This window comes from Argiope bruennichi, chromosome X2 (assembly GCF_947563725.1).
Source record: "Argiope bruennichi chromosome X2, qqArgBrue1.1, whole genome shotgun sequence".
Classification (NCBI taxonomy): Eukaryota; Metazoa; Arthropoda; class Arachnida; order Araneae; family Araneidae; genus Argiope; species Argiope bruennichi.
In genome coordinates, this window is record NC_079163.1 from 78379913 (window position 1) to 78396544 (window position 16632).

Sequence of the window (16632 nt, forward strand, 5' to 3'; positions counted from 1 at the left end):
ATATTAGACAATGAATAAAATATGTGAATCATTATTTAATATTTTATTAAATTACTATAAAATACTTTCTAATTTGAATTAATGATTTCATACATACGTCATATTTCTATTGTAAACTCATAGGAAATGCATATTTTTTACTTATTTTCTATTATTTATATACAATATTCATAAGCAATGTTAAAAAAATGTAACTTTTATAATTCATCAAGAAAAGTGAAGATAAATTCAATAAATCAGATTGAAGCAAAATATAAAATTATCCAAACCTTTTGTATTTTAATTAAGTGCTTTCTGAAACAAAACGTTGAGTTTTTTCTAAATGTTTTATCCTTATATTAAAAGTGATTAGCATGCATAACATATGAAACACAGAAACTTGTAAAACCAAGCAAGAAAATATTAAAATAGAAATATTCTTTTTCTATCTTAACCTTTTAATACTATACAAAACTATGTACAAAAATTCCATCCTTTCCTTAAGGTAATTAGATTAACAGTATGAAGGTTCTAAAATTACTTAACATATTTAATATTTATTTTTGAACTGTTATAAGCAGATTAGGTGTATAAACATAAGCATCAATAATGAAATGAAATTAGTGACTAGAATTTTATGCCTAAGAAAGAAGCGCTTATACGCACTAATGCTGCAGATGAGTTTAATTACAATAGTTTTGATCTCGGCTGCCTTCTGTGAACACAAGCTAGTCTTATGTTCATATAAATACAAGCACTAAATTCTCTTGCATTAGAATCATTTCTTTGTTTTTAAAGTTAAATACAGTATAGACTAAATTTCAGAAAAAATAGAGAAACAATAAAAATATAAATATCTGACACTAGAAATATCCTTCTATGGTAAGATTGATAAGAAAGTGCGGATATGTTAGGCGTTATTTTCTCATTATCACCACGTAATAACTGTTATCGATAAAATATTACATTCGTGTATTTCTTGAACATCAGTCAATATTTAAATTATAATCAAATTATTTGGTTTATCGAAAAAAATTTAAGAAAAAAAATACCTATTTCAAACTAAAAGATCACAATGCTTGTGAATGAGAAAATGAGGAAATATTTTTCACTTTGATATCTTTTGCTTACATTTATGATTTCACTGATAAGCTTAGCATATAATTTGAAGACTTAAGTTCCATACAGGCAAGACTATTCGTTCAAAATTTCTAAAATAATATAAATAGCATTCAATTTCATTTCATAATATAAATCTTACAGAATTAATTATTGCCTTTAACTGCTAACATTGCCGTTCGATATCCAAGATCACGCCTTCTGTCACGACCAAGTACCATATTTTTTACTTTATCAGAAGAAACTATCACACCATGCCTTTCTTGTAACTTTTCTTTTGTTGCTTCAATATCTTTTAAGTCAACACCTCTACAAGCGTCCTCGATGAGAATGGTTCGGTAACCGTGCTCTAAAGCATGCAAAGCAGTGTAACCGACACAATATTCCGTTGCCAAGCCGGTTACAAAGATATCTGTCACACCTCTGGATTTCATCTCTTCAGACAGATTGGTTTGCGATAGTTTTTGATTATCCCAAAACGCTGAGTAGCTGTCAATATCTGAACAAGTGCCTTTGTAGATAAAAGTAGCATTATCTGCTATTTTCAATTCCGAATGCAATTCAGAACCCCAAGAATTCTGAACGCAATGTCTTGGCCATAGTTTCTGCTCAATAGGAGGTGGACCTTCAAAGACAACCGTGTCAAAGATCTTTGCTTCGTCCTGTGGTACAAGACTAGTTTCGTGAAAATTCCTTAAATGCACATTATCTATAAACGAAACATGGTCATCAGGATGCCAATCATAAGTATAAAAGACGTAATTGAAAGGTATTGCATCTAACAAATCGTTGATGACAGGAACAACTTCAAATCCCTCTTGTCCTGCTGGACAATTTCTGATAGCCAAAGATCCATCAATGAAGTCATTTTGCACATCTATAACAACAAGAGCAGATACTGGTTTTACAACTGGCACGATGACTTTAAACCACAGTTCTTTTAATTCATCCATATTTAGCTTACCATCGTGGTCTGTATCAAATGCATACAGCATCTCTGCGCACATCCTTACCGGAAATTCATATGAGGTTCCAGTTTCATCCACAAACAATTCATCCGTTAAGCAGCGAAGTTCTTTCAAATTCAACATGCCATCCTCGTCTCGATCAAAACGTTGCATGCATTCAGTTACGAATTGATCGTCTCGAACATCAGCACCGTCGTCTAGAAGTTTATCGAAGAAATTTTCTGTCGACATTCTGCTGAGGAAATTGGTGTAATGTCAGCAGAGTTTGTTCGAGCCACCTTTTCTGTCTCTTGTGTTGCCAGGGTTACGTGAAAGTTTTCTTCACTCTTTTCCTTAGCGCAGCCGTGAGGCAAATGACGTCACAATAAAAATAGGCATGAAGAGATTATCTCGCTATTTCCTGGGCACATGCAATTATTGCTTTTTCCTCTTTCTAAATAATTTATCTTTCGTCTGCAAAACCTCATCACAAATCATCCTCCACGCCTATTCTTTTAACTTTATGACATTTTTCACACATATAATCTTGTGCTTAGAGTTTAAAATCATATTTAATTCTATTTAACTGAGGAATAAAATCAGAGTATAATAGCGGAAATTCTTGCTTGTATCAAAACATCCTACTCATTACAAATAGATGAAAAAGAAAAATTTGCAAATGTTTTGTTTTTATAAACTCGATACTCCAGCTATGTATAATTTAAGGCTTATAAATAATCGAAATTTTTTATTTATTTAATCAAAGGTAATAAAATCCAATAATATTATTAAATTCTTTGCTTTTTTTAGGTAATAAAATACAAACTGATTTCTGAGTAAGATTCATTTTACGTTTGCAAAAGTTGCACCGCATATATTGATTGAACTTTTTAACTAAATCAAAAATGATTAAATCACAAGTTTAAAATTATTCATAAGACTTATATAGTCGAGAAAATGAGTTACTTATTCCTTCTAATTTTGCTAAAATGTTTTGACTGTATCAAAACTTCACGCATTTTAAATATGCGTGAATAATGGAAAATTTAGTCTTTTGCTCTTTTTATGAATTCATGGTTTAAGAATCCCACTATTTATATCAGAAGATAATAGCTAATAAAATTCAATTAATTTAAGAAATTTGATATTTATTAAAAGAAATTTTTGAAGACTATTAAAAATATAAAACAAAATTAAAGTAAGAACATCGCCGTTTTTGAATAAAATAGAAGCTTGTCAAAACATGAATTAAAATTTATCACACTGTTGACAAGTCTGAAAATTTCAGTTAACGAAGCGTTTTCTGAATTTCTGACAAAATGCTATATTCAGATGTTTTTTATTAGTCGATAACGTTATAAATGATCTTTTTGTGCATATCGCATTAAAGTTAGACTTGTTTATATGATGTTTTTTTTCAGTATCCATTAAAAATATAGAAACACAAGAGCGAATATTAAAGACTATTAAAGAGCCAATATTAAAGATAATGAAAGATTATCTCTTCCATCTTCTTACATAACTTAAAATTTTACATGGAGAAAATATCTTTTTTCGCTATTTGCATTTTTCCATCTTTAATGTACGAACTGCTCCAAAGAACATTTTTAAGACTGACAGGACAGCATTTCCGTACTAATCAGAATTGTACCTTTAATGTTTCCTTTTCTTTCAGTTTTTTTTTTTTTTTTTGAAAAATTCTGCAAATACAAAGATTCTACCATCTCTGCATAAAAGTATCTACAATTTATATAAAATTTGTGTTTATAAAGTATATATAAGCATATATGTGTATTTTTCTTCAAATTCTCAGAAGGTTTATAATACTGAAAAGAAAGTTTACGTGTTAGAAAAATACTATTATATATCAAGTCTGAAAAATTTACGGATCATTATTATTTTATGCAAAATTTATCAAAATCTAAGAAAATATGAAAATATGGAAAACAGAGCATTATTAAAAATGCTATCGCTTTTGTTATTTAAAGGTTATAAGCCAGTACTTAAGATATTTTTTATTTTACGAGGATCGAGGCATCAGACACGCCTTTGTTGCAGTCAGCAATTGTATATTAATTAATTAAATGATTAAACTATATTCATACTAATACTAAATTTAGTACTTGAAAAAGAGCAACTGAAAACAGAATTATTGTTTCAATCAATTAAGATTAAACGTTTAAACAAAATTTTATCTGAGATGTGAAACTATCCATTTTCTGTAAATAAGAAAAAAAAAAGTATTTATGCAATTTAAATTAAAGCATTTTACATAGTAAAAGTCAATGATATGTACACGAGTAAGAGCCTTACTGCTTTTTTAAAATACTTTTATTGTAATAATTTATAATTAATTTTTGTATAATTAATTATAAAAAATTTTGTAATTAGCCTTTATGATTATCAGTACTTAACTTTAACAAATTTTTGCACGGAGATTGTTGAAGTACTACGCCTTTTAGATAATTTGTATCAAAACAAATGTGAAGAAAAGTCATGATATGATCAACCGTGTAATATGTATATGTATTCTGATTTTACCGACATATTGCAGTTTCATTATTAAGAAGTTTATCAGAAGAAATATCAAATAAAATTTTAGCTTGCATTGTAAGAACTGAGATAATCTTGGCAAAACAAATGAATCTAAACTGTTTATAGATCCTTCGAATATATGGTTGATAATCCATATAGCGAAAGCTGTATTATGATGTGAGAAACGGATTTTGTCACTTGACAAAATCTTTACATTCTCTGACTCTTCTTGATGAGTCGGGTTTAAATGCCACTGAATCCGTGAAATTTTTTTAATGTTGCATTCAATTTTGAGTTACAGAATGCAAACTAAATTCGAGTAAACATATGTAATAAACTTTGAGTGCTTGAAATCTATGGACGAATTTCAAATGCTACAAAATGTGTTGAAAGATAGGAATTAAAAGAAACACATTGGTAAAGAACTTTTCTTTTGTAATAATGTATCAAGTTTCTTTTTTTTACGATTTTCCTTTTTTTATTAATTATTTAACAAGATCTTTTCTATAGACAATTTTCACTCAATGAGACTTTTTATGTTGTTGCTTTACTTCAGACGTCTCCTTTTTGTCATTTAGTATTGTCTTAATAAAAGATTAATATTCTACTTTAAGATTTGTAGATCAAAATCTCACCTCGAATATATTATGAAACTGTTTTACATTTTTTATCTTCAAAACCTTTATTCGGTCTGTATGCACCGTAATGAGAAAAATTCAATAAAAAAAAGGAAAGAAATTTGCACTAATATGTTACATTTTTATAACAATATTTCATACTACTTTTATTAATTTAGAATAAACTAATAGAATTCAAATTTAGCATAAAGCATGTGGAGAAAAAAAATCGCTACTCCTGACTAAATAGAATATGTTTGAAGTTTTATTTCTTTTAAACACGACGAAATATATTAACCGTTAAAATAGGGGAAAAAAATAATAATATTCTGTCCTCTTCAGTAAAAACGTATATAAGCATGTTTCAAGAGTACGTCTGGTCATAATTATTAAATGGAAAAAGGAGCATGATTTTAAACTTCCAGTCTCTATAACTACAAGACAGATAAATTAACGAATAATTTTATTACAATAGAAAGCACGAACAATATACATAAAATTTAAATAAATAAAACGATTGTGTTTATTTGTACAGGATGTCATAGTTTTGCTTCTGTTTCTTTGGCAGTCAAAATGAACACTCCTTGTGTACCTTCGGGAACATCTGCTGCTAGGTTGTCTCGACCAAACTTCGCTGCACATTCATCTGTCTCATTTCTGGAAAACAAAAACAATTTATCTTAGCACTGCAAAGCACGATTATTATTCTATCGTTGTATACAGTAGAAAGTTTGTCATTTATTCATTGTATTGCGTATCTTAGTTTCAATAATTCTATAAAACAAAGAAAGGATCAAATATTCAGTACTAAAACTGTTATAACAACAGAAGAGAAAACAGACATCTGCTTTTTATCGAAAATAAAAACGATAGAAATTCGAATCTGTGAAAAAACACTCCTTTAAAAAAATGTAATCACAAAACAAATGCAACAGCTGCTAGGAGAGAAATACCAAATGAATCAGCAATATTTTCATGAGTAACAATTTAATACATCTGGATTTTAACTTATTTCCTAGATAAAGAAAATATGATTTGCATTATGAAATTTTATTAAACTTTTTCAAGACTGATTAAACAAAATAAAAATTGCAATGTCTTTCCTCTAATAATAATGTACATTTGATTTCACTACGTGCATTAAAGTGAAAATCAAATCAAATGAAATCAGTCGTGTGACAACATTTTTTTTTTTTTTCATTTTTCGAATTTTTATAGAATAGTTTAAAAATTTCAACGTTCAACTCAGTTTGTAAAATAAAGAAATGCATTTCATTATTGCGAGTATTTTTTTTCCTTCATAAAAACAATTTGAAATGTAAAATGTATCCTACTCAACAAAATAATAGTAGTGGCAAAACTATACATAATCTATAATCAGATCAATAAAAAAACTAGATAAAAGAAATCACAGATTCAAATGGTAGTGAATTAAGGATTTCTTTTCGTATCTATTGCTTTTAAAGAAGGCCATGGTAAAATTTGTTAAAAAATAAGTAGAATTTTATTGGAGAAAGAGAAATATGGGAATTTTGGAAACTTGCATGCAGTAAACGTTTTTCTATTCCTATTTTCTTAATCTACTTGCCTAAATTTGAAGAAATATTTAAGTCAAAAGCTAGCATAATTTTTGGAACTTATGTTTAAAATATATATTAAGACAAAATATAGACAATTTAAAATAATACTTATATATTTTTTTTCTATTCTATTTTTTTACTAATGCACTTACTTTTGCTTGGAAGAGAAGATAGAACAGATGCTTTCATGAGCTCCGAATTTTTCTCCTTCTTCCAAGGTATGAGGCAATTGATGCCCAGTGGTTTCGGGCAAAATTATAATCAGTGAACCAGCCACTAAAGAAAGACAACCTAATACTAGCATGGGAAGCAGCCGATCAATTTCCGCCTGAAAAGAAAGAAACTCATGACAAAAATGAACACATATTTTCTTTTAAAATGTTATAATGGCCAACACGGTTGAAAAATAAATTACGAGTTTGTGGTTTTCAAATAATTTCTTCTCTCTGTATGGGTTTTCTCAGCTCCTATTTTCTTAATCGATGGTTGGGCAGTAGTTACGGTCAGCATTTTTTTCTGCTTGAATCTTCTGTATCTTATTACGCAATTAATTGATTGCATTCAAAATTAGGAAAAAATAAATTGCTATAAATTGTTTTACTAATTATGAGCATTAATATGATATCAATTAATACTAATCTTAATAAACTATAACCTCATTTCATTTAAATTTTGAAATGCAATGTCTAATCATGTAATTCCGATAAAATAATTTTTTTTAAAATTATTGCTGAGGTGAAAGTTATTTTGCTACTAAGTTGAATATTAATTCGATGAACATGCATATTTGACTATTATATGTAGGAAACTTTGGTAAATAAAACTCTCGGTCAATTACTTCCCTTATAAACGCGTTTCTAAACAATCCATGTAAATAAACAAGTTGCGTATGAAAGAAAATAACTGAAGCGAAAAAAAAATGTTTAACACATACAAACAGAGGCAATAGTATTTCAAAACTAATATCCTGCGAAAACAGAGAAATAACGATGCACAATTACTTAAGAGAATCGTTTCCCAGACATAAATTCTTTATTACGTCAGCAAATTTTAGTTTATCCATTTCACTAAGTGTATAATATTTGAGTTTATAAAATACGAAGTTTATCGCATTAGTTAAAAAGATTTTTAATTACACACCTTTGAATTTTAAGAAAAAAGTTTAGTTAAATGTAACAAAAATTTGAACAATTTGTTGCTAAAGTAGACTGAATGACAAATAAAAATTATATTATTAGTATATATTCATATAATTAAACGATCGTCGTACTGTAGTCAGTATAAATACAGATATATTATTGTTATATTATTTGATAACATTATTAAATTATCATCTTAGTTGATCTTATTTATAATGTTATTATGCATTTATGCTATAATCTAATCTGAATGATAGGTTGTTCCGAGCTACTTCGAAGGCAACAAGATTCCAGTCATACCAAAATATAGTTCATTTTAGAGGCATTCATCAATATTTATATCAATAAAATATGCCTGACAAATGGGATTTCACATGCTCCTAATGACCTTGAAATGCCGTTAACTGTCATTAAAATCATTAAATTATTTCATTACATCTACGCAAACTCATGTGTTAAAGCTATTAAAACAAATTTCCTTCACTTTAAACTATACCATTTGCTTTATCAAGGACTTCATCAAAAGAAAAAAAACATTATTCATTATACTGATCGAGCGTTTAAGTGTTCTAGGTAAAGCAGGTACTACTCCAAATTTTATCTGATGCATCTGAATCTTTGTAGATACCATTTGTTATCAATTCCATCTTGGCTACATCAAAGAACCTATCAGTTAAGGACTAAGATTAATCGAAGATGGTGAAGTTTCATCATTATCTTGCTTTTTACATGACTAATGCTACATTTCAGTCCTTCATAGTAAATGACGTTTGTTAATATCCACTAGAATTAAACGCACCGCAAATATTAAATTTTCACACTTGGTAGGTTGTTAAACATCGTAATAAGCGTAATGGAGAAGAAACATAACAAATTATTAAATGCAATGATTTAGCATTAATTGTTACAAGGACTCCTCATTAATGATAGGTAGACAAGATCGAGGGAAAACGTTTTATTCCGAACCAGTCATTAATAGTGATTAATTACTGGTCTTAACATCCATTTTACTTACCAAAAACACGACAGTTGGGGCCAAACAGCTCCCGATAGCCCCAAACATTCTTTGTAGGGAAAGGCCTCGACCGCGAACCTCAGTTGGGAAAAGTTCCGCCGTGTACTGGAAAGTGATGTTGGTCCCTGCGGCAAAAGTGATTCGTACCAACATAGCCATCACGAATATTTCGTGCTCGGCATCTAGGAAAAGATATGAAATCAAACAAATGTAGAAAAAGTACGTTAATTATAAAATGTTACCTTATTTCGTATACTTAGTATATTAGAAAAATGCAATAAAAATAAATGAGGGAACTGAATGCTGTTTTTTTTTTCAATTCTTTATTTAGGAGTAGTAGCGGTTAATATATTTATTTCATTTCCTTAATAATAAAATTTTCACAGTTTGATGGAATAGCTAAATGTTGTTAAATGTAGCCTGATATAAAAAGTGACAATTTTTCTTTTTTAGTGTTGGAGAAATTGCTCGTGTGTGCAGATATAAAACATATAAATGAAAAATTGTCAATAATTAATTCTCTGCGCATAAAATTACACGACGTCAAACATATAATGGAAGATTGTTCTATAACCCTACATTACTTCCGTTAGCGTATCTTTTTAATCACGAATATATTTGCCTACAGATATTAGAGACAAGCAAATTTAGAGTCTGATCTAATCACACCGCCCACACAGAAGTTATGATAAACACTTTACATCGAGTTCATTTAATGCTCTAAACCTTGATTGTTTTAATTTTTAAGCAGGATTCATTTGATAGCTTAATAGCTTATTTTTTTAATCTGTTTCTAATCCATAACAACAATCTTTTCATTCCTCTTTTGAATATCGGCTATAATTACTAAAAGACAAACAATATAAACTCTAACTTTTCAGCCGCTCATTGAAAAAAAAGCAGGGAGAAGATAAAAGAAAATTCACTTATGATTGCTAACTGCAAGAAAAAGAGCATGCTAAGATTTTGAACATAGAACGGCATAGAATTGATACCGTGGATAGGGCTTCACAAGCGAGTAGATCTCTTTTTAATTAACTAGCTGCTTGGAAAATAGATCGCCTAAAACCAAGGACCATTCTAGGCATCATTTGAAACGATATTATACCGTTTGGAAGACTTACAGCTGCATAGATTTTGACTTATATAGAACTACCGTGACAGTAAAATAACAGCTAGCTGCAAATTATTCAGATAAGAACAGTTATTATTATTTATTATTCAGATAAGAACAGAATTAAAAAAATTTTTTTCAAGGAAGCAGATGAATGAGAATGAATTAAATTATTAACAAAATATCTTGTGAATATTAAAAAATGAAAAAAGTAATATTAGATTTAAAAAATTTCTAATCCTGAATTATGTCTAGCAAAGGAAAATGAAACAGTCTGAACAGATGAGCAGTTTTATAGACATTAATTAAAAGCGGTATTAATTATAACTGATTTGAAAGAGTTCAAGCATCAACTGCATTTTATAATTATTGCTTCTATGCGATAATAATTATAGAATGGTGCTAATTTTAAACAATAATAAATAAACAATATTAACTTTTACGTACTTTGCGATATGCATCCACTGATAATTCCAAGTATTCCTCCGATATAAAGGCAAATGACATCTGGCCACTTTCTGCCAAATCTGTCTAATGATAAAATACAGAACATGTTGACGGGGATTTCCAGAAAAGCCCCAACCGAAAAAGAGACATAAATATTGAAAGGTAAATTGCTCGTTTGCAAGCTGTTGCCATTGTAACATAAGTGGATGATCAACCTGAAATTAAAGGAAAAATTCGATGATTAAATATTTCTGAGTCAAATAGGATTTCTATTTTTTTTTTAAATACCATTGCATATAGAGGCTGAATTCAGTCTTAAAAGAGTTGCATAATTCCTGCCTTTAACACCAATATTTTTTCCTTAAAAGGAGAGGGATTAATTCATATAACATAAGAGTCTCATAACAAATGACACTGTACTTGCCGTTCCACAGTTAATTACAAGATATTTTAAGATGCACTGTCAAGCTACTTACACTTCCCCAGTTCTAAGATGTGCAATGAATTTCAAAAATGTGTCAAAGCAGCAATTCCACTTCTATTCTTATACTAGACGTCGAAAAAAAAAGACTAAAAAATTACGTCTGCAGTATAAAAGTGAACTTTATTATTCGCATTTAAAAATTCTTCATACGTGAATTTATTTTCAAATACTTTCTTTCTATCTCTATTCTGCAAATTATTCATACACCGAAAGGGAAAAGATACGTTAGAGTGCAAATCATTTTAGAAATCATCTTTATACCCAAATTATTTTCATCAAAATAATAAATCCTTTAATACCGTCTATTCATAATAGTAAAGTATTAAGATAATGGGCCTACTTAAAACCTTAACTTGAAGAGATTCGAAGAAAATTTTAGATTTGATAAATCGCCCAAACGAAAAATTATTTATATTTTTTTGGAATATGGTAAGTTCTCGATTATCAGCGGTTATTTATCCCAAAATGCTGTCAGTCAAAAAATAATATATGGCTTAACACACACATAGACATACAAATAATCAATTATTTTTTGCAAAAAAAGTTAAGCCAACAAATTTACAAATACGGAAATATACTGGTTATTACGTCATAATTATATGTGTAAGTTTCCTTTTGTGCATAAAAATTATTTCAAAAACATTTTCGTGTTGAATTTCACTCCATTTCGGCCATTTTGCGAATTATCCGCGTCTGCTTCATCCATTTCCGCAAATGATCAGGAATCGATTGTGATATTTCTTTTAAGTTTTATGATTTTTATTTCTTATTTCATCATGATTAGTAATTTAATCAATGAATAAAAATATTTATTTTTCCGCCTTTATACAAAAATAAATAAATAAATAAAAAATAAAAACAGAAACATTTAGAATTTGTGCAGCCTTTGAAAACTGTTATTTTATTGAAATAAATTTGCGTTAAAAATGACTCCGCATAAACGAAGAATTCTTTACTGTATGGAAATTGAAATCAATTTTATTCATCGAATTCTTTTATCATTGCCATAAATCGTGAAATCAGTTATTTGGTTGATAAAATAACAAATCCAAAATTCTGAGTAGAGATAATATTAATATGAGATATTTTCGAATCAAAGTTGATTATTCCTTTCAGGAGAGTACAATGCGTTTTATTTTATATTGTCATAAGATTTCATTGTAGGTTTACTTTTGTAATCCCTTGTTTTTTTGCTTAGTGACCGGAATAAAATGACCTACTGACCATGACACTGGTATCAAATCATCAGATTGAACTAATACTAGTGAAGATGTATGATAAACTTGGAACAGCCATGTATAAGCAAAGTATTAGAATTAGAATAACGAAATCTTATCTGGCAGATGGATTACACGGTAAAAAATAACTTTAATTTACATTTATTTGAACATGCTATATTTTCCACAATTATTTATAAATATAATATGTATTACTGTAAAATACTATTACTACAATAATCGGGTGAATTTTTAGTCAATTTATTGAAGATTCAAATTTTTGAAAGTTAAATTTTTAGGAACCATTGATTCATTAACAATTCTTGTATCATGAAACCTATTTAAGAAGTTGCGTAAAGATCGAATTCGAAAAAAAATCAGTTCAATAATTCTGATTATTGTAATATACATTATATTGGATGCTAATGCATACACTCCAATTTCAATTCATAGCATACAGTTAAAGTTTCCACTTAGTAGTAAAAACGAATGTATTCATAAAACAGTCAACAGTATAAAACTAATGATTTTTAATGCAATTCAAACGGGAAATTAACACTTCTTTTGTTGACTTTTGAATAAAACAATAGTTATACAAATATTTATTTTCTAAACATAAAAGCATTTCCATTTTTCAATAATTTTTAACACCAGTTGATAATGAGGGAAGTAAATTTAATATCTAAAATATTTGCTTTATTGTCTATATCTGACAAAGGGATGCTTATTGTTCATGAAATTGTTATAAATTTTAACATTATAATTTGAAAAATGAATGAGAGAAAATATTTACAGAATAACATAAACAACCAATTGCAATAACTGGATAAAGGAAATGGGAAGAAAAAGAAAACATTTTGTCTTTTTTTTAAAAAATCAGATTTGATGTAGTTTAAACTCATTCAAAAGATCATTTATAGTTAATTTCGACTTAAGATAAGTATACAGCATTGTAAATGATTATGATACACTAAATAATTTGACTTCGAATTCGATGAATTATCGTTCTTGCTTGTTTCCTTGTTCCTCCCTTCTTAAAGACAAATTAGATTTCCATGGAAATAAATCCCAGAAGTATTCTTTCTTTAAATTGAATTTCAAAGCAAATGCCCCTGAAAGGGCTCTGTGTGCGTCATTTTATGGTATTGAAGCAGTACGAGTTAATCTATGAAAATGTATGCCATTGTATGAAAATGTATGGCTCCAAAAATAGGTTGGCTAAAATATAATGCTTACTTAAATTTTATGACATTTATTCCTATTTATATTTTTAAAGTTTGTAAGTTATACTTTTTATTTTATTTTAGTAACTCTTTTTAGATGATTTCGTCCTTGGAAATCAGCGGGATTTCGAAAAAGCGTTAGATATTTGGATTACACAAAGTGTGAATTTCAGACTGCAATTAAATACTTCCATTCGCAATATGCACAAACATAATGTGTTTATAGTTATTTTTATGAGATTGAGCAAATAAACCAAGCACTAAACAGACTTGTTTATATAAGTTACCTGCGACAACACGGATGCCTAACAGCTGTCTTGGCTTAGTGACTGGAGGACGGGTTCTCAGAAAATCAGCATGTGTGACCCTTCAATTGTATTTGAGGATTTATTACATCCCATCTCTATATGTAATCAGGCTCGATCTGACGACTCGTAGAATGCTGCTCGTACCTGTTGACGTTAATTTGTGTTTGTACATGACTTAGGGACGTAGAAAAACTTCATGAAATTAAAAATTATTCTTTTAAATATGGAATTTCTTTTCACAAAATATTGATAACTCAAATTCAAAACTAAATTTTGTACGATTATATAAAACACTTTTAAATATAGCTGGATCATATTCAGTATTATTTATTTTAGATTAATGATATAATTGTAGCTTTCCCGACCCTGTATTGCTGCTGATTATAATCAACGTTTGACTGAATATTTTGAAGTTAGCTTAGTTTAAGAATTCGAAGAAAGAAATCGTCTCGCTAGAGCTCAAAAATACGAAGTTGGTTTTATAGCTCCAGCTGAGGTATTATTCCAAAAAATCAATCAGACGTTCTTTATTTATAGTTTTTCTATTGTAAAAATTTGAAGAACAAAGTTATATAAACAAAGCTTAAAAGTAGAAAGTTCGCTCTATAGTATTCGATGAGTACAAAATTCACTCTATATTATTCTAACAATTCTGTCAGATAGTCTTTACTGATACTATTCTGATAGATTATTTTTGAATTAACTCTAGCTTATCTGAATAAGGCAAGTTATACAGTGATGTGACCACTCTATCGAAGCTTATAATTGATGCTGTAGAATCAAGTCATCACCAAATGCTAATGGTAAGTGCGAATGCTTAAATATTTCTTTGTTCATTTTTAAACTTTTTCTTCATACTTTTTCAATCATTCAATAGTAGAAAAAATAACTTCTATGGATTACTTCCTGTATACTTTATCCCTTATCAAAGAATGCACCCTCATTAAGGATATAAAATCTGATCAGTTGATTATCATAAAATACACTGTAGTAAATTTTTTTTTTCGAAACGTATTTTATTGAAGGTTTCACCCGAGGCTAAAATTCTTCGCGTCATTTCACTCTTAACAATATTTGCTTGACAGACACAAATGATGTCTCCCAAGGCACATGAGATTGAAATCTAAAAGGAATTTGAGTACTTTTGATGTTGCAGAACGAGATATAATGATATCGAGTAATGGTACCTGCCATAAAAAATATCGGCGATCTCAAACAATTTTTCTTAACGATATTTCTTCTTCAATTTCATATTTATTCGAGAATTTTTTGATCTTCCTGTTCTTTAAGAATACATTTTAATATAAATAAAACTCATTTTAGCTATGCATGTATGCATTTTCCACATCTCCTAAACGACAACACCGATTTCACCTAAACTTCACACACTTATTCTTTAAGATGAGAAAAAGAATGCCGACAATATTTTAAAGTGCAAAAGTTAATTAAGCATTCAATTATTTAGAAATCAACTGAAATTTTGCCATTTTTTAGCAATTATTTAATAATAAATTATTTTGTAAGAAATATTTTAGTACTATCGTAAAATTTAAAATTTTACCTTTTCGTTGATATCAAATTCCTTTTTGTGCAATGCTTTCAACAATTCTTATTAATTTTTTATTAAAAAAATAACCCGACAAATTTGAAATACAGTAACAATAAGACTGTGATCTACTGTGCCTCTATTTTTTGAAATTTTTGGTTCCTACCTTTTAGAGTTTTTTTTATTTCTTAATTTAAAGTAGCTATTTAATGGTGCATGAAAAAACTGAAAGAAGGAATTCATACATCCTTCATTTTCAAGTGATTACAAGTGACCAAGGCCAGTCAATCAAATGGTGTGGTATTATGAAACATTTGTGTGTGTTATGATAATTGATACGAAATTAGTTTTTACATTAAAATTATTATCAAAAGTATTTAAATTCTGAGCAGCATAAAATAATACTTTATAAAAGTCCTCAGACAAAATATGATGAGTTAATGACTGATTTCTATAAGCATGTTTTAATATGAATATAGAGAAAGTTACTGTATATTGTTATTGTATACTACACAGAAGTAAAACAAGAGCACTGAATTCATATAAAACTTTTTGCGTAAATGACATGCTTCATTCGTGCATCGAATTTCAGAATTAATCTGTAATGTTGTTAAAGCAGCCATAAATATAAAAGACAAAAATTACTTAATACGTGTAAGTATCTAAAGTGCCCTTTACTTTCTTAAAATGTAAGGTGTTCATTAATTAGAAGGTTTAATAATTTCCGTCTTTCGAATTTCTTGTAAGCATTTTAATTTAACAATAAACATCAAACATTAGTTTCTTTTCAATTTTGAAAGAATGCTTAGAATAACAATCCGTTTCGGAAATTTTAGTCAATAAGGTATTTAAGCATTGTTAAATAAAAAAAATATATATATATTATATTTGCGGACTCTAATCATTTCCCGCCTTTTAACTCATTGCATATTTTCTTATTCTTAACAAATTAATATAGGATGAAAACCATTGGTTTATTTATCTTGATTTAGGGAAAATGAGCCCAGATTATTGTTTTATGACATACTTTTTAAACTATGCTTTTTTTGCCTTTCTTTCCAAAATATATAATTACTACCTTTAAATTAATGTCTCCGACATTATGGAATGTATTTCAGGAACTTTCATCAGCGGCTAACAGTTCACAATACTTTTTTTGTTTGTTTATTCGACAATGGAATATAACTGAAAGAATTAAAAATTGTCATAAACTTGAAAAAGAATCTTTTTAAATTGCAAGCTTCTAATTCGACACATCTTACTGTTTTAAGTACATTGGTCTGTCCTGTTTTCAGCTGGCTTGATTGCATTAGTTACGAATTTTATATCACGCAATTTACTGAAAGAAAGTCAGCTTAAAAA

General features: G+C 28.4%; 2 protein-coding genes across 2 annotated transcripts in view; both read right to left on the reverse strand.

Annotated features, from left to right (window-relative positions):
- Positions 1–275: 275 nt before the first annotated feature.
- LOC129960443 (nicotinamidase-like) lies at positions 276–2382 on the reverse strand. Its single transcript, XM_056073881.1, has one exon. It carries the CDS (start codon positions 2295–2297, stop codon positions 1245–1247), a length of 1053 nt encoding a protein of 350 aa, XP_055929856.1. The 5' UTR covers positions 2298–2382; the 3' UTR covers positions 276–1244.
- A 3261-nt stretch (positions 2383–5643) lies between these two features.
- LOC129960875 (solute carrier family 22 member 13-like) overlaps positions 5644–16632 on the reverse strand; it is a 105313-nt gene continuing 94324 nt past the window's right edge. Inside the window, exons 7-10 of the mRNA XM_056074583.1 lie at positions 10493–10707; positions 8932–9113; positions 6930–7105; positions 5644–5854 (exon numbers count right to left, since the gene is read on the reverse strand). Coding sequence (XP_055930558.1) covers positions 5737–5854; positions 6930–7105; positions 8932–9113; positions 10493–10707 — 691 coding nt within the window. The 3' untranslated portion in view covers positions 5644–5736. The remainder of the gene's footprint in view (positions 5855–6929; positions 7106–8931; positions 9114–10492; positions 10708–16632) is intronic.

What these genes read in the sequence shown, in the direction of transcription:
- LOC129960443 (XM_056073881.1), bottom strand. Translation starts at nt 2,297, where the DNA reads ATGTCGACAGAAAATTTCTTCGATAAACTTCTAGACGACGGTGCTGAT.